The 26,409-nt window shown below is 34.4% G+C and overlaps 1 protein-coding gene across 33 annotated transcripts in view; it reads right to left on the bottom strand.

Moving 5' to 3' along the window:
- ADGRL2 (adhesion G protein-coupled receptor L2) overlaps positions 1-26,409 on the bottom strand; it is a 625,523-nt gene that overhangs the window by 135,836 nt on the left and 463,278 nt on the right. For all 33 annotated transcript variants that reach the window (XM_045478006.1, XM_045478025.1, XM_045478013.1 and 30 more), the window contains one exon: positions 16,301-16,473. In XM_045478006.1, the coding sequence (XP_045333962.1) occupies positions 16,301-16,373 (73 nt within the window). In that variant the 5' untranslated portion in view covers positions 16,374-16,473. The remainder of the gene's footprint in view (positions 1-16,300; positions 16,474-26,409) is intronic.

Raw genomic sequence — 26,409 nt, 5'->3', positions numbered from 1 at the left:
TCAATGCCCACCGGATAGGCAAAAGACAGATAACAAACTCTTTAAGAAGAATGTTTATGACTGCCAAGAAAACACAATTAACAGAACTAATTAAAGGATAATTTTGTGATTCAAATTGTTAAATTTCAAAAAAAGTAACACTATTAGAAATGCTTCAAGCACACATTAATTTGAGCAGTACTTAAACAACTTGTGATATAAATTCATAAAGCATAAAAAGTTCTAAATTTTGGTTTTAAACATCATAGTACTGTACTGCACAAGAATTTTCTGAAAAAAAGAGAAAAAAAACCCACAATGATATCATGTAGTAGTAAACTAAGACCAAAAAGCCTAAAGAAACAAAAAAACTCATCTTTAATATTCCTTGTTTAATATTACATTTGCCCTCATTGTTTATAATCTTTGAAAACCTCACTGTGTATCCACACAGGTTGCAGATGGTAAAATTTTTTTAAAAGACTCAAAGTAAAGCCTAATTAAATGTTCTAGCATTCTTAAAAACACTAACCCCCACATTTTTGCTCTCACAGTATCTCAGGGCCAACAAAATACTGACAACTATTGTTTTCAGTACATTAGAGAATAAAACCCTTGAAAGCAATAATCCTTTTTACACAGATGGATATAGATGTTTTCAGTGTTCTGTATGGCATCTTCTTGCCACATAAGCACCTGCAGTCTTGCATTGTCCTGCTCGGCATTCCTGAAAACACCTGGGCAAGCTGTTTACTAAAAAAACTAGACATTGGAAAAGATGAGGGATAATTAGCAAATAGAACTATTCCTGGCACTCTCTCGACATTAGCGCAGAACGGAGCTCCAAGCCGGCACCTGGTGAAGGGAACTGCTAGATGTGATAATTCCAATTTACACATTCAGCACAACATTCTGTCTGCCTGTCAATTTGAAACAGTTTCCTATTCAGTGATAACAGATACCCCAAAAGAATGCAGTGTCGAAATGCTGACATGAATTTTTTATGCACCAACTAGACCTTCTCTCCTCTGGACCAGCTGGATCTGCCTTCTTCACTCTTGGAATGGACTGACAGTTGGGTACTTTTTTCAAGTAGTACACCAAATTTATAGAGTAAATTTTAAGTATCAGAGCTTCATGCAGAATAAATACCAATAAAATGTCCTTAAGCATAGGTAAGAAAAATAGTTTAATGAAGTTGTGAAAAATTCACTGTGTATCTTAATTTATATTGTGCAGTACTCCTCAGCTGCCAAAAATATGAAATATACATTTCCACCAAATACAAAATTTACTAATTTTTTTTTCTAAATTGACATAAAGAGAACAAAAGCAAGCAAGAAAAAGAGACAGACACACAGAGACAAGCATGGTATATCGAATATTCATTTGCAAATGCTAAATAAAAAATACAGAGAAATCTGAACCTAACTCCATGCAGGTTTATTTTCAGATATTTTCATATGATCATAATTTGAAAAACTACTATATAAAGATAATTAAGCCAAATGCTATATCCAGGAAATTATGAATTTTAGACTATTTTCTTATTCCCTTCATATTTAAGTGACAAATACATGAACTATACTTACAAAGTTAGCTATTTTTTCCCACATGTATATCAGATTATATTCCAAAATATCTCTCCCCATCATAAACTATACCCTCTCCTTCCAGGTAGCCACCTGGAGGATTATTCATTTGTTCTAATAACGCAGCCACAGCTCAAGCATTTCTGGAATTCTATTCTTATATTTGCTGTATGAAATGGCAACGCATTCTTTTCAATTATTTTCAGTGACGCCAAACATTCATTTTAAGAATGAGCTGACTGAGACTTGTTAAAATAAATATAAATCATTCAGAAATTAAGTTGATAAAATAATGCTTCAATCTGAGAAGCACCATTATTGTTATAAAACAAGAGGTGGTAATAAGCTATTAGATGTGAGGCTCAGAAACTAGCACTTCAGAAACCTCAAATCAATGCTGAGCGTGTCAATGAAAATTTAAGTTTCCTGAGCAAACCTTTTAATTAGAGAGTACTTAATAGAAGTCCAGAATATATTATTTTTTAACTCACCATTCTAAGTGAAATGCTTTCTTCTTTAAAAGTAATGAATATAAAAAATATTTTCTCCAGTTGCACTATGCATTTACCCCAACTTCTACTAATAGACAATTTGTCATTTTTCTACATGAGAGAGGCAGGAATAGGGGATAGACACAGACAGCATGTTAAATCAGACATCCATTTGCAAACGCTATTTAAATAAAGAGACAATAAGACATTTTGGTAATGTACAACACTATAGCTAACACTGATGTATGATATATAGGGAAGTTGCTAAGAGTAAATTCTGAGAGCTCTCATTGCAAGAAAAAAATTTTTTTTCTTTTTTCTTTTTACTGCATCTATATGAAAAGACGGGTGTTAGTTGAACCTACTGTGATAATCATTTCACAGTATATGTAAATCAGACCACCAAGCTGTATACCTAAAACTTGTAAGTAATATACATCAATTATTTTTCAATAAAACAGAAAAATTAAAGAAATTTGAATGCCAGTATACATATGCACACATATACGTCCACATAAACATATACATACACACACATACATAAATATACATGTACATATAAACATATACACATATATAATTAAAAGGCATTTTATGAAGCCTCCCCCAGGAAAGCCATCAACTGTAATATTATAAGCCATAAACTCTTTAATAATAATTAAGAACATATTAACCAAAAAAGTAATAATTTTCAAGTGTGATGTGTAAGTCTATGTAAAATGTCATAATTAAACACCATTATCTATTATAATAATAAAATTCCCTTCGTCTTATAGCTACACTAAAATTAAATAATTTTCTAGTTACTAAAAGAAGAAATTCATGAGCCAAGATCGTAAGATTTCCTAAATGACTAGAGAGATAGTCATTACTCAACATTTTAAGCTGATGCCTTCATAATTACTTATCCTCCAAAGCATTTTCCCAAACTATAGAAAGCAAATGGCAGTATCGGCTAGGTTCAGCATTGGATTTCAAGAAAGAAGCTCTATTAGGGAACAGAAATCAACAATTAGCTAACTCAGATGTAGGTTATTACCATCCAGATCATTTAAAGAACTATCAAAATCACAGAAGAACTAAGGCTGCAGTCAGCAACTAGGGTTTGCTACCATTAAATTTGAAAGTATACTTAAACTCAGCTGTTAACCCCAAAGACTCCATTCCTGCATGCTACATTCTATGCATACACCTATACTGTATTTGTTTTTGATATTCACAAACTCATCACACTGTTTTTTGGGTGACAGTTAGTGAAACTGCTGTACTGTGAATATATACTTAAAACACTGCTTTGGCACTAACACACCTTAAATGCATTCCTCAACTAGTTCAAATATTTTTCTAAGCACCATATCACTATGAAAAAATATAGAAATAAGCAAAACACTTTCCCTGACCTCAAAGAATTTACTAAAACATATAAAAGAGGTATAGGAAGTGACTCCCTGCCCCCCCCCCAAAAAAAACCCTAAGTGAAAGAAGAAAACTAAAATACCTATGAATTGCTCTAGCCACTTGTGGCTACTTAAATTTAAAACAATTAATATAAAATAAAATAAAAATGTATGTGTTCAGTCTCATTAGCCATAGTTCAAGTGCTCAATAACCACCTGTGGCTGGTAACTGACCCTCCTGGACTGTGCTGCTATATAAATTCAAAGGATTCCTGTTTATATGAGAAAAAACATCCTAAAGGTACAAGCTTTTGAAATGTATCCTAAAGAACAAATAGGCACTGAACAGGTGGAAGCATGGATTTCTTGGCATTGTTTTTAAGTAACACTTGTTAACATAGCTTGGCTGGAGCAGTAAGAGCGCTCTGAAGTCAAAGTTCAGGTCCTTGAATTTTGTTATGCCTTTCAGACTGAGTTTTACTCAGTGACAACCTGGTCACAGAACTGACATGATTAAAGGAAATAATGCATATATAAGTATGTAAAGACAATGACTAATATACAATACATGTTCAAAAACTGAAAGAAGGGGTAAAAAAGGGGTAGGAGAGAGGAAGACGACAAAGAGGACCACAAGGTTGCTAAGAAGAGAGAACAGAGCTGCTGGCTTTTAACTTCATTAACTGTATTAGACTAACATTAAACAGCTATAAGACTCTAGGGAAATGTTATGGTTAAGCCTCAAAGTGGTCTATTGATGCCAGCAAGTGCTTTTTTTTTTTTTTTTTTTTTGAGAGAGAGAGAGAGAGAGAGAGGGAGAGGGAGAGAGAGAGAGAGAAAGAGATCCTTAAGTAGGCTCCACGCTCAGCACGGAGCCTGATGTGGGACTCAATCGGAGAACTGTGAGATCGTGACTCGCAGTCGATTCTCTTGCAAGAATCAAGAGTCGGACAATTAACTGACTTAGCCACCCAGGTGTCCCAGCAAGTGTTTTTTTTATACTTCTCTCCAGCACATAGATTAGTAAGGAACCAAAGTAGCATCCATCATGAACAATCATAACTTAAGTTTACGTTGGTAAAGGTGTTCAAAATTACGGTGGGCTCTGATAGCAGGGAGAAAGGAACTGTGAGTTAAATACTGAGTTGTCTATTCACTGTAGCACAGTGTCAACCATATTGCATGTCCTGGTGCTTTTTGGTATATCACATTTCAAATCAATAATTGAGTATCTGATCTGTGTTCAATTGAAATGCATTCCAAAACACAGAAGAGCTAGTCATTCAAATTATTTATTTATATTTCTCTTCTAAAGCTATGTATTTGAAGATGTCAAAAATCATACATAAAGAATTATAAAGCAAACAGACATTGCTTATGAAGGTTTGTTTCTACTGTGACAAATTTATCTTTCATGTTAACACACATGATCTTAAGACATATTTATATATTTATCAGCATTACAATGAAGTAAATCTTCCCAAAGACCAAAATATTGTTTAAAATTAAACTCAGTTCAATCTTTTTTTTTCTTCGGTTTTTAGCAAAACTACTAGAAACATTTGTTTGGACCTTGTCGGAAAGGTTTCAATTTTACATCATTACGTTTTAACTTGACTAATCAGTTGAACAAAAGTACTTTATGTAAAATGATTCTTTTAGTTGCCTTAGCTACAAATCCCTGCAGGATACTATAATTGAAATCTACTCACGTAAGTTAGGAATAATTAGGGCCCCAAATTAAGCCAAACACAAAGTTAATTCAAATAGTCAGCTGCTGTCATTTAAATGGTTACGGAGTTTTATTGTTGCTTAACATTTCTGAATGCTTTTAAATGTACTTTGTTCTTCCAGTCTATATTTAGTATTTTAGTACAAATAGAAATGGGATCAAGAAGCAAAGATTCACCAGCCTGTAGACTAGAGTAACACCTATATCCAATCTTTGTCACTAAGGGTTTTCCACACAATTTTCGCTATCAGTCAATTAACAGCACAGTTGAAAGAATGGAGTGACAGCTCTCAAAGACAAGCTTTCTGATAAATAAAGAGGGATCACAGAATGTACCCTGAGTGCCATTAATGCAGGAAAAGTAAGAGCTTTTGAAAGCTAACAAGGATAGTCTCTATTTGCCTAAACTCTGAAACAAAGCAATGGATTAAATAAGCTTCCTGTTATAAGCAAACAAAAGAGAAAAGATAATGTCTAAACCCCATACCTGCAGGAGGAATTCTGAAGGCATCCTTTCAACTCTTTTAATGGTGACTGCTAATCAGTGTGAACTGATAAACTAAATATAGTAAAAGTTAAAATTACTCTTGTAATATTTCAGTTTTTCAGTGTTGTGGCAGCAAATCATTCTTAGCAATAGTTTGTACTTCCCAAGAGAAACTGTGATTTTTAAAAAAATAGAGGCCTGTAGGTGTGTAACTTCTGAAGATCACTGGAAAGTTGCAGAGTTAGCATGACTTAATACTGTTTTTAATCTGCAATGGTAATGTAAAAAAAGCTGAAATACATTATTTTTTTTCAATCAGCACCATTTAAGTTAAACAATGTTAAGCAATATATTTTAAAGTATATCTTAAATATTGTTGAGTGACAGCCTCATGAGGCAGGAAAATACACCAATGATCTGAAGCTATATATCAAGTTCTACAGAAAGAAAAATGGACTGGCAGGAAGTAGACCTTGGCAAAGGGATGATCTCTGCAGACTTTCTTAGTTTCTCCAGCTGTAAACTGAAAAACTTCTGTAACTACTAACCTCCAGTTGCGCTTCTAAGTCTATAGTTCTTCAATTCTACCAAAAACTAAAAACAAAAATACTTTGACCTCTAAGATACCTACAGAAAACTCTTTGTTTAAAATTTGCTATTTACTTACTTTCTATCCAGCTTTAAAATGCTGAAGAATCTAATAAATTTCATGTAGAAATAAATGTGATTTGTGATCTGTATTATCATAAATCTAAAATAAATCACATCAGTAATCTATCTTTATCTCTGACAGGAAAAGTAAAAGCAGATTATGTCCACTACTAAAAATAAATAAAATCTTTGATTATGCATAATGCTACAAAGTAGAAAAATCATTAAATAACCTTAAGCAGATAAAACATCTTTAAGCTGTTTTTGATAACCAGTGTACATTCCAGTACTCTCGTCCTCTACTCTCTCAGAAGGCTAACACATCAGGGTATTAATGCTAAAGTGAAAATTACAACTCTTAGTTTTTCTAAATATGTGGACTTTGAAAAATTAGGAAAATATAAACTTTTTCTAAATGGGTTAAGAAAATATACAACTTGGCCTTACATGATTTTATAATATAACTTTAAGTAATAAAGTAATATTGTAGTAAAATGCTATTAAAAATAATGTTTCCATATAACACAGAATGAAAGTAGGACAGATCAGTGGGGAACAGAAGGAAATATTAGGGAGAAAGGGTCAGGCTGCACTGTTGCTCAGGGATTTTTCAAAACAAATCATCAGATAAAAGGTCAATCGAAAGCATATAAAATTGGATTAGAAGCATAACCAAATATAAAAATGTTCAGTAAAGTTTCAAGATAGCTCAGTTCCTTTTTTAAAATAAAATAAGTTATAAAACTGAAATTGATGTCTTTCTGTATTTCAACTGTGCTGTTAAGGTTAGAAACAAACCCTTTTGCACGGGTAGAAAATCACAGTCATGAAAAATCTGATTTTCTAGACTAAACATTTTAATAACCAAAACTCCTTGATTCAGATGTCCTCTCACAGGCCAGCAACCTCAGCATCACCTGGGAGTTTATTAGAAATGCAGACTCTTGAGGCCTATCCCAGATTACTGAATCAGAATCTACATTTTAACAAGATCTCCAAGTGATTTACCTGTGCATTAAATTTCGAGAGGGCACTGCTCTACATAAACAAGATTAAAAACATCCAGCACGACTGCCTTAAATTTCTTCTTTTTTTTTTAAATTTTTTTTTCAACGTTTATTTATTTTTGGGACAGAGAGAGACAGAGCATGAACGGGGGAGGGGCAGAGAGAGAGGGAGACACAGATCGGAAACAGGCTCCAGGCTCTGAGCCATCAGCCCAGAGCCCGACGCGGGGCTCGAACTCGCGGACCGCGAAATCGTGACCTGGCTGAAGTCGGACGCTTAACCGACTGCGCCACCCAGGCGCCCCACGACTGCCTTAAATTTCTTCTTTTCCTGTACACATCTGTTCCTGACTCATCCTCTACCTGATCATACTGCACACTCTCCTTTCCTAGATAAACATTCCTGTCCTTGAACTGGATCCCATTTCTGCCTGGAAACAAACTCAGACATCCAACATATCTACTTAAAACAACAAAAAAAGAAAATCATAAAAAGTGCCTTCCTTAAACAATTCTCTTAAAATCCAACTTGCTCTCTCCCCACTACCACCAGCAACAACCCCAGCCATCCTTTTTATTGTGTCTAAGTTATGAAGCCCTGACTCTTTCTTATAAACTTATTATATTGCCTCTAATCAAAAGCTAAATATTAGATGTATCTACCACCTGGTTTAGATTTTAATACTACAAAGAAAAAAAAGAAGAATCAGGGAGGGGAGAGAGAACTAATGATTAATACACACACACACACACACACACACACACACACACACACACACAGATAGCTACAAAACAGTAGTGAGAAGCATTCTATAAATACCCAGCAAAATAAATGAGAATTTTACTTAATCTCTGTTAGATTAAACCCATACGCAAAACAAAACTCTGCTACCCTTGAATCCCTCTATTTTTTCCAGAAAACTTCTTGTGTTTCTTGACACTCTACAATTCCTAAAATTCAAACTTTATTTTTACTATGGGTATTTTAATTGCTCCTGTCATGTTTTTTTACTCATCTCTCACAAAATTGTTATCCCTTAAAAATATAATTTATTAAATAGACTAGGTGCAAAAAAAATAAGCAGATAAGAGAACTATTACTGGAATCAGAATAATGACATTTAATCATAGTTCAATCTGTGTAGAAATAAGTTGTGTTCATTTCTTTTTCTTTTTGAACTTAGTGTCCATTATGCTTTTATATGGGTATGTCCTAATTTTATCTACTTTGTTAGTTAAATTGATTCACACCAAATGACTTAATATTAGTTCACTTAAATTAATTGAGAACTCTCAACTAATAACAAAGTCAACTCCTAATGGATTAAAAATTTAAATAAAAATTTAAGTAAAAACATGGAGTTACAGAGAAATGCCAAGTGAATAAATACTTAACCAATATCAAGAGATGGACTTTTAAGCATAAAAATAATGGAAGATCTCACAAAAGAAAATAAATATGCATCAAAAAGTAAGAAAAGAGGAAAAAGAAAAGCAAATGAAGTAAAATATTGATAACTGCTAAATTTGTGATTATTTTATAAATATCTATTTAAAATTTTCATTAAAAATTAACCAGAATGAAATGAATTATAAGGCAAGCAATTGTTTTTTATAATAAAAACGACAAAGGGATATTATCATAGAGTTTGAAGAATAAGAAAAACTGCACCAACATACAAAAAATTTCACATCATCCAAAACCAGTTTTGAAGATGTCCACATGCCTGATGTAATAATCAAAATTCTAAAATTCTAGTCTCAGGAAATAACCAAATATGAAAGAAAAGATTTAGATAGATATTTACTATACTTATACTTGAAACAAATTAAGTTCAATAGCCAATAAGTAGAGACAGGGGATTAAGTCATTTTTGACATATAAATAATAAATTACCATGCTGGTCTTAGAATCCATTATCTAAACATATAATGACATAGTAATACAGGTTATGATAATATAAATGAAAAACCAGAATAGAAAAGCATATGGACGTGAAGAACCTAATTTTGTTTCATATATCATAATTTTGTTTTATCCATATCAAGAGTGTTGGGAAATAAAACAAAAAAGAAGTGTGCTGTGGTAATATCACAGTCCTAGAATTATGAGCAATTTTAAATGCTTATTCAACTTCCTAATTTTTTTATCTCTTCTCATGAGAACATATTACATTCAAAATCAGAAGGCGGGGGGAAAGGGGGAAGTACTTTTAAGAAAAGAAAAGCCCTCCAAGCAAGAATAATGGCAGACATAAAAGTCAAACTCAGTAGAGTCCCATGCTGATAAGAAGGGATTATAAATGTTGTTTTTGCTTCCTGAAGCTCTGATATGGAATTCCCTTCTCAGTCTTACATTTTAGCCAAGAGATCCCAGGGCCGGGGCTAGGTATTCTCCTGGAATCACTTCTGTCAAGTTGACAAAAGGAGTTCAAGAATAGGGTTGAAAGATGTCATGAGATATTCACTAATCCACATTGATGTCTAATACATGTAGACCGCACGGCTGTCATATGTCATTCTCTGTCATGCAGGAGGTGAAAAGAAAATAAAGAGTACCATAGGGTACCAAGCATATGTTTCAGTAAAACATTCCCTTAGTAATGTGGCAGATAAATCGGTTCTTGGAGACATACCAGTTCTACATTAATACTCAGAAGTGCTCAATCATTTGTATTATCGTATTCTCTAATACCACAAACTAAATATACAGCATATAAAAAAGCGAAAAGGTATATTAATTCAAAAAATGAAGCAAAAGATTCATCAAAACTGAAATTACTCAGTAAGAAGTAATTAACACAATTATTGTTTGGCGAAATTAAGATGCTTTCCATGTTTCCTGTGATTTTCATTAAGCTACTTTTAATGACACTGTTGATTCTTTCAAAACTGTAACAATAACTGTGACAAATGCCTACTATGGATATAAAATCAATATTTCAAATATTTACTCTAGTATAGACAAGTTCATAACCTCTTTTAGCAAAGTATTATTTCATAACGACAGATTTATTTACTTAGTATTGGATACAGTCTTTTCTGTCAGAAAACAGAGGCTTGTAAAAATTAAACAGCCAAGCAATACAATGTTATTGAGGTCTATCGGGTGGCTATTGTGTGAGACATACTGATTTATAACACTTTTCTACCAGCAACAGAACTAGGAGTGCATCAACATAGACTGTGAATCAACAAACCTTTTCTGACACTGAAGAAGCAAAAGAGAATGAAACAGGGTAGAGTGGGGAGAGAAGTAGGAAGAAAGTCTCAACAACCAAGCACTGGAATTTAACCTTTAATATATGAAATATGGCATATGTTGACACTGAATATTGATACATACAATGACAAAAGTATATTCTAAACTAACTTTACTAAAGATGCCAGTTCCTCTTATTAAGTTTAGTCTTATTTTTTCAATTTTGAGTCATATCCTGAACAAATATACCTTGTTCTTGAATCCTGGTAGTAACACTATAAGGCATTTGGTTTTTAGAAAATAAGAGGCAGTATTATATAATTTGTAAATGGCATTAATATTTATATTTTAGGGGCGCCTGGGTGGCGCAGTCGGTTAAGTGTCCGACTTCAGCCAGGTCACTATCTCACGGTCCGTGAGTTCGAGCCCCGCGTCAGGCTCTGGGCTGATGGCTCATGATGGCTCAGAGCCTGGAGCCTGTTTCCGATTCTGTGTCTCCCTCTCTCTCTCTGACCCTCCCCCGTTCATGCTCTGTCTCTCTCTGTCCCAAAAATAAATAAACGTTGAAAAAAAATATTTATATTTTAAAAACAGAATTACATCACTACCTATGCAGAAGAAAACTGCTGCAGTCAGATTACCTTACACTCATATAATACAATAAAGTATCTTAAGAGCAATATAGTTAGGTACTTTTTCAAGGAGTAAAATCACATTGACCTGCACTAAACATATAAATAAAAAATCATTATTAAAAAACAATGCATTGTTTTAAACCACTGTTAATTTACATAACTTGTGAATTTAAAAACTAAGGTTACATTTGAAATGCAGCCAACACAGATATGCTGTACAATTCCTATTAATTTAATGGGAGTTCTCACTCCCATTAAGTTTAATAGGAGTCATACGGCCAAATCTCCACATACCTGGCTGAAAATTTACCTCCCAGCTTTCAACTAATCAAAAATATCCTGAAGTGAACAAAAGTAGTCAATTTTGCTAGACTGGGAAATCCAAAGTCCCTACAGTAAGTTAATTCAGCATTTTCATAGCAATGGCCATGTAGTTATTCCCAACAAGAAAAAGAACAAGGTTATCACAATGAGAAGAGATAAATTGAAGCAAGGGTTTAGGAGCTCTGAAAACATAACATTTACTCTTAACAGAAAATATGTTCTGTTTTTTACAATCTGGAGCCAATTTTTCCATTTTTTTTCCTTCTCAATATACTGTCGAGAGACGGAGAGATAGAGAGAGAGAGAGAGAGAGAGAGAATCCCTTTTTAGAGCCTAAAATAATGCCCCAGGAGCTTGATCACACGAATAAAAAGCCATATGAGAAGATTAAATAGTAACTCCCAGTAATCAACTGGTTACTACTTCTGAATCACAGTGAATTCATAATTTCTTTTCAAAAACTTTTAAAAAAGTGACTTCATATCCACACCCATGCACCCCTACACCTCACCTCAACCACCCACACAAAGACAATATGACAATGTTTAAGAGTGATACTAAGCAACATCAGCATCGTCCCTGAAAGTTGTCAGAAATGCAATGTTTGGGCCCCACTTCAGACCTTCTAGGTGATTCTGATGTTCCTAAGAACCACTATTATACTTTATTCCACACCATACTGTTCTCCATTGATTTTTTTCTCCACCACCACGCTCACCACTGTCTTGACATAGCTTATTCAATTCATACTGAGTCAGCTCAAGCATCCTCACTTACAGCTAGAAGCCCTTCCTGGTATATATCCACTCATCCACCTACCCTTCATCCCAATGCTTCTGTGAATATCATCATCATGGCACTTACCACTCTGTTATTACAACAGTTTATTATCGTCTCTCTATTAAGACTATGACTCTCTGTAAAGATTTCCGTTATTTATGTAATGGATATAAAATGAGTACCTATTATAAACCAGGCATTGTTCTAGGCACTTGGGCACATTGATGAAATAAACAAACAAAAATGATCATTGCCCTTGTGATGCTGACACAGTGTGTGTATGAATATAAATTTTATACATTTTTCATATATGTGTATGTAAATAAAAGAATGAATGAATAAAGGCCTGAATTATTTTCATCTTTCTTAAGTTTAACCTTGGGATAAAAGCAATTATTCCTTCCAAATTATGGAACAGTCTGAAGGAAATACATACATGCCCAAAATAGTTTTTATTTCATATTTAACCCCTGGATCTACTTTTTTCTGCCACTCAACTAAGCAAAAAGACCCTACAGCCAAACATCATTTTTAGTAAGGTATCACTAATACAAAAGTCATTGTAAAATATGCTTAGAGAATTAAAAGTACAATTAAAATTGGTAAGACGCTATTTCTACAGCAGTATTCTCAAATTTTCTCGATACATGTCAATGAATAGGTGAAGTTATATCTTGCATATCTAGCATTTTCCCAGGCATAATTTTCTTGAAATATGGATAAACAACAATGAAATTTAAACTAATTAACTAAAATTTTGACTAATGAAATCTAATTAAATACTCACTGCATAAAGAATTCACCCTGAAATCCATTTTACTGACTTTGCTGAAGAACTGCCATTATTTGTAACTTGTCACTTGAGCAAGCCTTCACATGTCTGACTTAGGCTTGCCAGGGCTCCATTATATAGCATAATTTAATTCTCTAGGACACAAAAATTCAATTTACTTTCCTACTTACTGATACATGATTCCACAGTGGTTACTCTGCTTATAAAAATTGGCCAAAAGAATCAAAGCACATCAGTTTCTCAACAAAACTGGTTTTTGAAGGGTTTGAGATTAGTTCACTAAGAATAAAATCAATTCTAAGAAAAACCTACAGAATATTTTCAAAGTCTGATCTTTTATAATCATTTTTTATTTGGAAATTCTAAACAATTTTCAAAAATACACAGGGGAGAGGAGTCTCTAAGAATAAATACAGCATTGTTCTTATTTCGCAAAAACAAGTGAATTTAATGGGTGAGACTTGATTCTTAAACACTAGTTGACAGAAGACAGAGATAAAGGGAGATAAGCTAATTCTAGCAATTAAACCTTTATATAATTAGGCTTTACCGTGGTAAAACTTAAAAAACAAAAGTGTTTAGTGGTTTGCTTGCTCTTTAATATGTACAGAAAACATGACATATTTATAATGTTCGTCTGAATATAAAACAAATGAGTCCTTGCAAATGTGGAAATTTACCTCTCATACATATAGATGTAAAATAAATCCAAAATTGTTTGGTCTTTAAAATAATATACTAAGGTGAAACACTATTGTAAAGAGGAGGAAAAATAGAAGCCCTGAAAAGGCAGGCCTATATAATACACAGGCTTGTTTTTGTTTTAATCTTATTTAGGTACTATTGCCTAAAATCCAGGTCTGGTTTATATTGAAAAGCCAGAAGACAAGCAAAAGCAGGCTAAATACTGGAATGGCAATCATGGGTCCTCCGGCAAGCGTTTTCCTGCCTACTGCAGACCTCCACTGGACAGCTGCACTCAGGTTACTTCCCCTGCTAGGCCCCCGTAGGTACTTGAGGTTTCCAGCCCTGCACAATACCATGAGCTCCTCAAGAGCCTGAACTGTGCCTCCTGCACTGCAGAATCTTAAGCACCTGGCTCAATTTAGTCACTCAATGAATGAGAAAGAAAGGAAGAAACCATCTAGGAAACTCTATCTGAGTTTTATCTGTACGAATCCAGAAACTAATACAAAAAGCGCTCATCTCTGTAAGATTTGAAAAGGGCTCTGAAGAAACTTAATGGCTGAATGGTTAAATTTATAACTCCTTTCCTGCGTTCTCATACCTAACTTTGATTGGGTTTCTCTATAGGTGTTCACAGAACATTATCTGCTTTCTGGCAATAAAGGACTATCATGTCATGTAAAACTTTTCTAAGACAAAACCATGTGATGCTGGATCAGTACTCTAACAGTGTGCATTAACTGCGTGTACTGTCACAGCTAGCAGTGTGGGCTCCTCCTAAGTTCTTTTTACCCGTAGGAGGGAACTGCTTCAAAAGCAACACCCCCTGGCCTGATGCGCCAAAAATGAAATTTCTCTTAACAGCAGATATGAATCTTGACCTGATAGGTGACACTAGAAATAAAACTGCAGTATCTCATGAAAAAGTCTCTCTTTGCTAGCCCCCCTGCTGAGTTAAGCTACTGTGCCAGCAAAGTGGTCTCTATCTTGATTGGAAAAATTTTCATTATGTGGACTAATGAGCCATTGGTCCACACCTGGAATCTTTTTTAAATGTATAAAAACATTCAAACATAACAGCAGGAATTCAGTTAGTGCACCCCCCCACCCCGAAAAAAAAAACGATGTAAAATTATGGATTATATACATAAGATTTTCATAACAATCCAAGCCAGAGATTCACATTATTAAACTCAGTTTCTGCTTGTTGTCTGTCATTACGGTACTATTCACTCAGACATACTACATTTTACTGTTAGATTTGATGTATCCTTCAAAAAAAAAAAAAAAAAAAAGATTTGATGTATCTTTCAATTCTGATGCACAGAGCAGTATCTTCTAAAAACAGAATTTTAACCCTGTTGTAACTTCTGAGTGTGACTTAAATCCAAGTGAACATTATCTACTTTCTGAATATAGAATTTATTTTAAAATATTTCTAAATTTGTTATTTATTTGAATTATATTATTAAGTTATGTCAACAGACTGAAAGTAGGGGACTGGGAGGGCAAGAAGAAAATGATGAGACATAATTTTGGAACAAGTAATTCAAATAAAATTCTTTCAGCAAAATTAAATGTTAACACTTTGAAGCTCATCACAAAGATGTTGGAAAAATAAATTTCTACTGGTTGACACCATGCCTCTTTTTCTCCACCCATCGTTTTGTTAGTAGGTATGAAGTGAATCCCTTAAAAGTACATATAAACCAATTTTAAAATTCTAAAATATTTTCTTCAATGGTATTTAATTGGGACAAATAAAATCTATGCATGTCTCAGGGATTTTGTACTCTTCACAGATTTTACAAGATTAATCTATTTTCACGCTGAATACATAACTACCACTACTAAATAGCTATAAAATTAACATATCTTAGCTCTATATTAACTTCTGACCTGCGCTGTAAAAAGCACCTAAAAGGGTGTTATTTTCACATGAAAATAGTATGTAAGACTAAAGAAATAATGGATACCAGGAAAGCCATATAGTAATTAATAAATGATGGTTCTGATTAATTAAGCCTCAAAAATATATTTACTTCTTTAAAAATCAGGTCCATCTTCAAAAAGATATAAATAAAATTCAAAATGAAGCACTACAAAAAATGCATATTCCAGAAGATATGAAAAAAAAATTAAGAGTTTTAGACCTAAACTATAACTCTACTCAAGAAGCAAACAAAACATGAAGTGAAAAAGTTGACACAAAATACTTTCAATTTTACCGGCATAAATTTAGTCAGTGTAAAGTATATACCAAAGCAAAGCTTTCATTTTCTCAGGATTATTTACAATAATATTATACGAATGTAAGTGAAATATAAATTCAGACTACTAGCACTAGTTCTTCTATACTACAACTGTGTGTAATGAAAATAATTCAACTAACAAAAAAAAGGAATTTGACTTTCGGGAAATCTTTTTAACAGCTGCTTTTTAAAATAATAAAACTCATTCTAGCCACTTCTATGTACAGAAGATTGCATAGTTTAAATTAAGTTCGCCCAGATTTAAAAAATAAAATTTAAATTGCATCTTACCTTCTGTATTCGGTAAGAAGCTGATTATAATGACAAACCACAGACTTCGCATTCTGCAACCAGAAGACACCATTATTGATCCCTTTAAATATTTTCTTTGTATTCCTTAATGAATCTAGTTATAAATGCCCAGCTTCATCGAACCCAGCAGTCTGCATCATTGATCGTCATATCTGAAAAACAAACAAATCCATCATTTACTCTTATGGTCCTGCTACGTCACAAAAAATAAATGCAAAAATAATAACAGCCAGCAACTCTCTGTCTCTCCCTCCCGTCTCCTCCTAATTATAAAAAGATAAATGGTATATATTTTGATTCTATATCCAATATGGGAGCTGCTCCTACATACTGGATATCTGAGCTTTACATAAAGAAAATGATCAAAGCTCAAAAAATCATTTATAGATAACCATGACATATGAATTCATAGAATAGTTATGTAAATCCCTAATGACCATTTTTCTCCGAAAAGCTTAGGAAGTCCTTCTAGAAAAATACACCTGTCTCCTTTGCCACATATCAGTCTTTTTTATCAAATTACTAGCTTTAGCATATAAGCCTCTAATAAAATGTTACCAATACATAAATGTTTTTGTGTTTACTGATGATAACAGCAATATTATCTACTATTGTATCCTGTTATATTGTGGGTCAGATTAAAGATATAATTAAGCAGTTTATTTTTCTATACAAGGATATACAATTTTTAACACATGGGTGTACATTAATTTATATAATAATGGCATTCCAGAACCACATTCTTAAACACCACGTATCAAATTGCTATAGCTATTCACACGGGGACTAGTTTAATAAACAGTCTCTTAACTATTTCATTTTAACGTTTTAGATTTTCATATATATTTTTTATAGCACAATATATCTTAGTAAGATTAAACCTATATCCTTGACTAGGCTGGTCCATCCACTGGACCCAAATAAAAACCTCAAGACCATGATGATTTTATCTCCAAGGTTGTCGCACATTTTTTTTTTAAATGGGAGAGCAGTAAATAATATAAAACCTGGAACCAAGTCTAATTCTGACTGGCCTTTAGAATCCAGTTCTTCAACTGGAAAGAATACAAAAACTTAAGGTACATGACTTAATCAGTATTTCTCAGTTCCTAGGATCACATGAGACCAGGTTATATGCTAATAGGTTCTACTGAAGTATTTCGCTTCTTTCTAGGGTAGCAAGAGGAATCAGAGTAAATACTAGCCTGACAATACACATAGAATGCAGACAGTTCTCAAATACATCCAGTCTCCTGGTCTTGCCTTGAGGGTGGAAAAATTACAAAATGTATTCTTTTAAAGAGATATCTTAACAGTTTCTTCATATTAACTTCCTGTAACTTTCTTCTAAGTAATACTCATACAAATTTTCTCAATCTACCCTTAATCTGCTGCAGATAAAGAGTTTTTAAAAGTGGAGTAGCGTAGTAAGGGGAATTTCCCTTATTCTGAAGTTGTATCTATAAAAAAAATAAGTCTTACATAATTTAGATGCTGACACTAAACCATAAAGAAAATTTAGAAAACAAATTTTCCTAGATAACAATGGAGTTCTCTTTCACATTTTCTAAGCTACTCTGCATTTGCTACACATTTTACATATCATATGTGGTTCTATTAGCAGTTTACTATATTTGACTATCAGTTCACTATATTCTATTATCAGTTCACTATGATATAACTTCAATGCAAAAGCAGTCATATTCTAAATAGTTGGGAATACTTATCACACTACAAAGTCACTACCTTGCATTACCAATAACCACAACAAAAAGAATGTAAAAAATTAATCTGAAGCTCTTATCTAGTATTTAAATATAAAGATCCATAAAATCACAGATGAAATTAGCAAGGTATTTCCATAATAAGCATTTTGTTTTATCATGCCTACGATTTCAGAGATAAAACTGCTTCCCTATACATCCCTCCATGACCCAGAAGAGCCCAATTTTTTATCTTTCTATGAAACTACTGAAGACATTTAGGTATCATGACAAAGGGGGTCAGAAATGGTATTACCCAGTTCTGAGAACACTTCAGATGATTGTCTGTCCAAAGAAATAAGACAAAAACAAAGGAAAGAGCAAACTTCCTCTCCTGAATGCCAAAAATATAAAAAGAAGAATGACACATCAAAAATTAATCTGCTGGGGAAACATGGCACACAACTGTGTAGAAGTGGCTATCTCTCTATTCTTTTTTCACACAGAACTCCCAAAGACTATTCAAAAGACAAAACCAAAAGTAAACGTGTGGTTTACAACTGCTGTGTCAAAGTACCTGCCTTAAAACTGCAAGCTATTTTATACAAAGCATAAAGAGAAGTCAGAAAATTTCATGGCCCGTCACACTGAAAAGGTGAATCAAGGAACAATTTCTTATATCCTCCATATTGTTCAATGATCTGATCAAGCAATTAGAATGATTTTAATGTGTGGATGAGACACATTAATTAGTACAAGTAAAATGAAGTCAGCCTCTGGAATGCTCCTGATTTGAGCAAAAAGAACTCTAGCTGTCCAAGTTCTGCTTGTAATGAGCATTTTCATTTCAATGACATGCATACAGGCTGCTTGCCCACAAGCACAACTCTTGAACACATTTCCACTTTCTTAAAGCGATCCAAGATTAGTCTGTCTTCGGTCATCTGCTATTTGAAAGAGCCCTTGTTTGTGGGAAGAAAGGGAAGGAAGAAATCAGAGACTGATGACTGCCTTGTAGGAAACAGCTGCCAAGATAGGAAAACCTCTGTTAGTAAGGGGAAAACGAGGAGGAAACCGCACAACCAAGACCTCTTTTGTGGTCTTTGGCCAGGACAGATACTTCATGAACAGATTTTAACGATACTAAAATGTAAGTGTATTCTTAAGGTTTGAACGTGAAACACAATTTTAAGGTTTGAGAATGTGAAACACAATTCTAAAATTACACTGTAGTCAATTATGAGGCTTAGTATAAATGACTATTTCTAACAAACAGAAACCGGTTCTGGAATGCAATAAAATCATAGCTTCCTTTATGCAAATAAAGCTTATGTCCATCTGTCTGTGCAATAAGCAAAAACAGAATAAATTCTTTTTCATTCTATAAGCTATATCCAATCACTTTCCATCAAATAAAATCATTTACAAAAATTCAAGCTTTAAACGCAATTTTGAAAACTAAGTCAAAAGATTTTACTGCTGTGATCCAAATTAAAAACAACCTTCCATTAAAAAAAGTTAATGAAATTTGAAATACTTAACAAACCACAATCAGTTAAGGGTAGAATGAATAAATAATCAAACATGGTGAAACTAATCTTAGGAAAAGCATTGCTCCTCATCAAAGTGGAGGCATAGGACATTCACAGGCATACATGTAGCTAACAGACCCCTCCCTTCAAACTTCCTTTAACTACCTGCAAAATGAAGCTCAGTAAAACCTTCTTCTAATGCAAAACAAAAACAAGGAACAAAATCAGAAGAAAGCTATTAAATTTCCTTTCAGAGAACAGAAAGATTAAGTAATTCTCCATATTAATAACCAGTTTTTCTTGGGATGCCTGGGTGGCTCCCTCAGTTAAGCGTCTGGCATCAGCCCAGGTCATGATCTCACGGTTTGTGAGTTCGAGCCCTGCGTCGGGCTCTGTGCTGACAGCTCAGATCCCGGAGCCTGCTTCAGATTCTGTGTCTCCCTCTCTCTGCCCCTTCCCGGCTCACACTGTGTGTGTGTCTCTCTCTCTTTCTCTCTCTTAAAAATAATAAACATTAAAAAAACAATAACTAGTTTGTCCTTAGATTTTAGAAAACATTTTTCTAAGAACTCTGGTGAGGAATTGTGACTATAAAGGCAGCTCAAACTCCTCATAAAGCTAAGTAATGGTTCATTTCTTAATAAAACCCGAAACAAGGTAAACTATGATTTTTATGACCAAGATTTTTAAATATCCAACCCACTTCTAATGTACAATCTTGTTCTTACCCTTCAAATAAGAAGATTCAAACAATTTCATCCTAGTCCTATTGCTACCAAACCTAAGATTTTTTTTTTTTTAGATCTACATGTCCTCCTACTCTGTCATGTAAAAAGTCAATTAAAGCATCACTACTACTAACCCTTCCAAAGCCATACAAATGACTTCCAGGAATATGCCTCAGCATTGTTTATATTCCAATACTCCTCAATGTTTTATACACTACTTACTTATACACTACTTAAGTAAGTAAGGTGCGGTCTTTAAAACAGTAACCTGCTGGGGCGCCTGGGTGGCTCAGTTGGTTAAGCGTCCGACTTCGGCTCAGGTCATGATCTCGTGGTCTGTGAGTTCAAGCCCCGCGTCGGGCTCTGTGCTGATGGCTCAGAGCCTGGAGCCTGTTTCAGATTCTGTGTCTCCCTCTCTCTCTGACCCTCCCCCGTTCATGCTCTGTCTCTGTCTCAAAAATAAATAAACCTTAAAAAAAGATTTTTTTAAACAGTAACCTGTTTATATTTATTAGCTGCATGAAACATCCCAGGCTTTAAACTGTCAACAAAATTAGGAAAATACTACTAATCAGTTTTAATATTCAGGTATTTATGTTATAGTACCAGGAAGTAACATTTAACCTCGTATGTGATGATGTCTGTCTGGCAAAAATAGAAACAGTTTGTTTATAACTATCAGTGAAATAAGACGATTAATAAGAGAAAAAGATAATTTCAAATTTTCAAAAACTGGTTAACTAATAAGGTTGATATTGTATTAAGAGTAAAAGCAACATAAAGATTCGTATCTTGGGGCGCCTGGGTGGCGCAGTCGGTTAAGCGTCCGACTTCAGCCAGGTCACGATCTCGCGGTCCATGAGTTCGAGCCCCGCGTCGGGCTCTGGGCTGATGGCTCAGAGCCTGGAGCCTGTTTCCGATTCTGTGTCTCCCTCTCTCTCTCTGCCCCTCCCCCGTTCATGCTCTGTCTCTCTCTGTCCCAAAAATAAATAAACGTTGAAAAAAAAATCAAAAAAAAAAAAAAGATTCGTATCTTAAGCTTTGTCTTTGATTTCCATTCACGGACACTGAGGTATGGAGACCACTGGATGCTACACCCCAAACAACTAAAAGCACGAGGAGAACAGGGAAAGAAAAGCACCATCTAAGCATGAGACCTACCAAAGTCACCCATCCTCGTTATTATGCACTAATGCTGTTTACAATGAAACCTTAATGCTTCATTCCATGCACTAAATGTATGTCGGTGCTAAATGAAAGCCAAAGGAAGCTATACAAAATCAGTCTTTCTAATCTTATTTGTGCTATAAAATTATAATAATTATGGAACAGAATTTACGAGCAAAAGAGAGCTGTTCTTCTATATTTAGCCAAAACAAACAAAACAACAACAAAAAAGGATAATACTAACCCCACTGTGCCCCCATGCAAAGGCTTAGAAGATGAAAAATAAAACACAGTTTCATTTCAATTTAAACCTCATTCAGGGTGTTCACTTTCTAGAAATATCTTATGTGCAATCCTGACAGGCCAGAATTCCCCCTTCTTGTTAACATCGGACAAAACATCGACACTCTTGGGAGTTTTCTTTCAGTAAGTTGTATAAGTAAACCCTCGCTATTGCTAATTGGTGAGCTTATTTTAGCTCTAGACATTCAACGTTCTTTTGCGTTGAAGTTTATTTTCCTTCCCTTCACAGAGACTGGGGCTGGGAATGCTGACAGAGATCCTAAAACCACGCGGCCAATCACTGGTCACCACCCTCTTTCTCCATTTCATTTCTGTGGACACTGAAATCAAGCCCAGAGTACTTTAATTAAACTATTTCTGCCCAAGTCCCCTTAACATGCATCTCTGGTCTTACCCTTTACTGAAACTTCTGCACTGTGAAGAAATAAATTCTTCTAAGAGAGGTCTTAGAGTAGAAAGGAGAAGAGTTCGGGAATGCTCCTAGTAAATTACATCAGCAATCCGCTAGAACATCGACCAGCCATGCTGAGCATGCAAAAGAGGCCTGTAACTGTGGGCGCTGGAGACACAGCGCGGGGCAGTCCGCCATTCTCTTCATTAAAATCCTTCCAGTTGAAATAATAAAAACAAATTGCTGTCATTCTCAGACCAATGTAGGGGCCATTTTATGACTGAACATAAACTTGCAAATTGAGTCTCAAAAGAAAAAAAAAAACATGAAGTACATGCCCCAAAGTATTACCATACAGATCATAAAAAGTTGATGGCTTCCCCAACTTTTCTACTAAAAAAAACCCCTCATAAATACGTTTTTTAACACTTTGTATATATTGTTAAGTTATAATCCACCTACAATACAAGAAGTTAGCTTTTTCCCCATTTGGGGGAAAGGGAAAGCTATTTTTTTTTCAAGTTTATTTATTTTTGAGAGAGACAGAGAGAGCATCAAGCTGGGGAGGGGGCAGAGACAGGGAGAGAGAGACAGAATTCCAAGCAGGCCCCACACTGACAGGTTGACAGGGCCAGAGGAGGGGCTCTATCTCACCAACAGTGAAATCATGACTTGAGCCAAAATTAAGAGTCTGACACTCAACCAACTGAGCCACCCAGGCGCTCTGGGAAAGCTATTTTTTTTTTTTAATTTTTTTTTTTTTTAATTTTTTTTTTCAACGTTTTTATTTATTTTTGGGACAGAGAGAGACAGAGCATGAACGGGGGAGGGGCAGAGAGAGAGGGAGACACAGAATCGGAAACAGGCTCCAGGCTCTGAGCCATCAGCCCAGAGCCCGACGCGGGGCTCGAACTCACGGACCGCGAGATCGTGACCTGGCTGAAGTCGGACGCTTAACCGACTGCGCCACCCAGGCGCCCCAAGGGAAAGCTATTTTTAAATGGCGGCCGTCTCCAACTTTAAGACATCTCCTTATAACTTTTAACTTCTAGTAGTCTAGAATTCTGATGCAAGTTTTTTAGTGAAATACAAATTATGGGTATTGCAACTGGAAATTATTTCTTGACTGCATACTATGTATGAAAGAAACACTCTATTAGACAGGTGTCACTAATCTTTTATTAGGTCACTATTATAAAGATCAGAAATCTGATCTTCATAGTTGAAGTTATTCAGCTAGCAAGTGGCAGAGCTTGAATTTTTTAATTTCTTTTTCTTTTTTGATGTTATTTTCCATTTTGAGAGAGAGAGAAAGTGCACACATGAGCAGGGGAGGGGCAGAGGGGGCAAGAGAATCCCAAGCAGGCTTTACACTATCAGTGCAGAGCCCGATGTGGGGCTCAAACTCACAAACCATGGGATCATGACCTGAGCCAAAACCAAGAGTCTATGCTTAAGAGACTGAGCCACCCAGGTACCCTGCAGAGATTGAATTCTAATCAAGGCTAATTACAAAGCCAATCTTTCTGCTAATCACTAAACGATTCACTCAACAAATATTTGCTAAGCATCTATTATGTGCTGGGTACTAAGGATCAAAGGAGATAAAACTCCTCACCACTGGGAGATTACATTCTATTTCAAAAATAACCTTTTCTAATAAAAAGCTATACTTGCCTGGCACATAATTAGGCATAAACAGTTTACCTATATGACTTCAAGAAATCTTCACAACAACTTGAGGAAATATATATTATTATCTCCATTTTGCCTTGAAATGAGAATACTTAACCTGTTTTTAAAGACAGTAAGTCAATACCAGTGTTGGGATATAAACCCATATTTTTAAAACCAGTGTTGGCAATAAACCAATTATTGCCACTAATTAAGAAGTTCAGAAAACTTACTTTATGTTTTATTACCTTTCCCTTTAAAAAAAATGGAAATATAACAAAAGCATTTTGGGACTGTGAAAATGACAAAATACCAAGAGAATAATGAGCTGATTTTCAGAATGTTTACATTAGTAAAACTAACATCCCTTAGGTAATGATAGCTAAAATTTAACTTAATTTTTAGTATTTCCAGTCAAGCTATCTTAATTTCATTCATTTACGGTGCTATTTAAAATAAAAAAATTATTCTAAACTGATAATTCTTATCAGCCAAAATACCAGAGAAGTCACTTGTAAGTTAAAACAATAAATTTAAGTATTTCCTCCAATTATAATTAACAATGAATCTTAAATAGTCCTGGAAAGAATGTTTTCACGTTAACATCTATAATACTATAGACTAATCATTCATTGTTCAGGCAAATAGAAAAGAAAAAATCCACTGTTGCTCATGAGATTCAATCTTATGTTTGGCTCACTGCACTGGATCCTTTGTTCATAAATCATTGTTACTAGTCATTCCCTGGATCGATATTCAGATTCCCTCTTGGTCTATATATACAACCACTAAATGAAATAATAATGACCCAGGATCTGTCGTATATTAGATCATCAATATCATCAGAGGTTTCTTAGAGATAATTAGGTAATCTGAGTAAAATATGTCAAGTTATCTTAAAAATAAATATGAAAAATTACTATAAATACACAGTTAAGAAGCAGAAGAAAATTTTGTGAAGTATATAGCACAGAGCATTTTGTAATCAATAAATGATACAACTCATTTACAAGCTATGTCAATATATACAGTATCATCTAAACTTGCAATTTTTACTTCTAAAATAGATAATATTAACACTATAAATGCATGTCTGTCAATTTTTCAATGAATATCTAGTGATTACAGACTAGATATTTTTGATATTGAGTACTGAAAGAAGTGCTACTTATTTGTTAATTATTTTCTCCTTATATATTATTAATTGGTCCTGTGTTAGGTTCAAAAAGAATTATAATATAGATTAAGATATGGTTGCTACCTTCAAAAAGTTAATAATCTTCTTAGGAGAATTAAAAATAGAAGAAAACCGTGCACCTGACTGGCTCAGTTGAAATAGCATGTGACTCTTGATCTCAGGGTCATGAGTTCGAGCACAACATTGGTTGTAGAGATTACTTAAATAAATATTTTTTAAAAAATAGAAGAAAATGACTAAGACCCAAAATATGCACTAATAATTGCTACACTCCCCCAAAACTCAATGGTATTAAGTGTATTTCATACCAAAATAATGAGAGAAAAGGTAAATAAAAGCAGTTTCTGGACCTGTGTTTCCCTTCAGATATGTACCTAGATCGACCAGCATCATCTGGATGGAGAGTCCAAAATTGAGATCAGGAGCACATTCTGAAATCCTATCTTCACCTACCACTGCAAGGGTTGGGGCAATTCACAAATATGTAGTCCTCAAGTTCAGCAACTTGAGCGGAGGAAGGCACGATGAATCTACTATTTCATCATTTTCCCAATTATTCCAATTATATGTTTACGGTCCTGATTCCATCTTAAGTAATCTTGAAGAAGATTTTTAGGAGCTACTGCAACACGTTTCACTAAGGGCTTGTCCTTTCTACCAAAACAGGTCTCACCAATTATTCTAATAATTCACATTAAAAAAATTACATCTAGGGGCACCTGGGTGGCTCAGTTGGTTAAGCGTCTGACTTTGGCTCAGGTCATGATCTCGTGTTTCATGGGTTCGAGCCCCACGTCGGGCTCTGTGGCTGACAGCTCAGAGCCTGGAGCCTGCCTCAGATTCTGTGTTTCCCTCTCTCTCTCTGCCCTTCCCCCACTCTCACTCTGTCTTTCTCTCTCTCTCTCTCAAAAATAAACATTAAAAAATTAAAAAAAAAACACCTAAAGGAGTTGCTATTTCAGAAAAACATTTTTGAAACCTGTTTATACATTATTACATTGGCAATCATAATAGTAATAACCTGAGACTTATGCAGCTCACTTATTTCACACTCTGACTTCATGGGAAAACTACACATGATCTAAAAACAAGATGACATCAGGGATTTCTTCCAAAAAGAGCAAGTTCTTGTGCCTTAGCCAGGGTTGCTTTCCATCAAGCCCTATGTTCTAAACCATATCAATCTACGTCTCTAAGCAAAACGGATGATAACAGCATTTTATTGTGTTATAAAGAAAAGGAATATATCAATTATTTCTGAAGGTAAATTAATGAACAACATTAGAAATAAACTTGTAGTCTAAATGAAAGAACCGAACCGACTCCTACTTCTGTTCTTAGATTCTGCATGGTTGGTATGGTTGACTCCTCTAAAAAGCATTAGGAGACTTC

This window comes from Leopardus geoffroyi, chromosome C1 (genome assembly GCF_018350155.1).
Source record: "Leopardus geoffroyi isolate Oge1 chromosome C1, O.geoffroyi_Oge1_pat1.0, whole genome shotgun sequence".
Taxonomy (NCBI): Eukaryota; Metazoa; Chordata; class Mammalia; order Carnivora; family Felidae; genus Leopardus; species Leopardus geoffroyi.
This window is presented reverse-complemented; position numbering and strand designations above follow the sequence as displayed.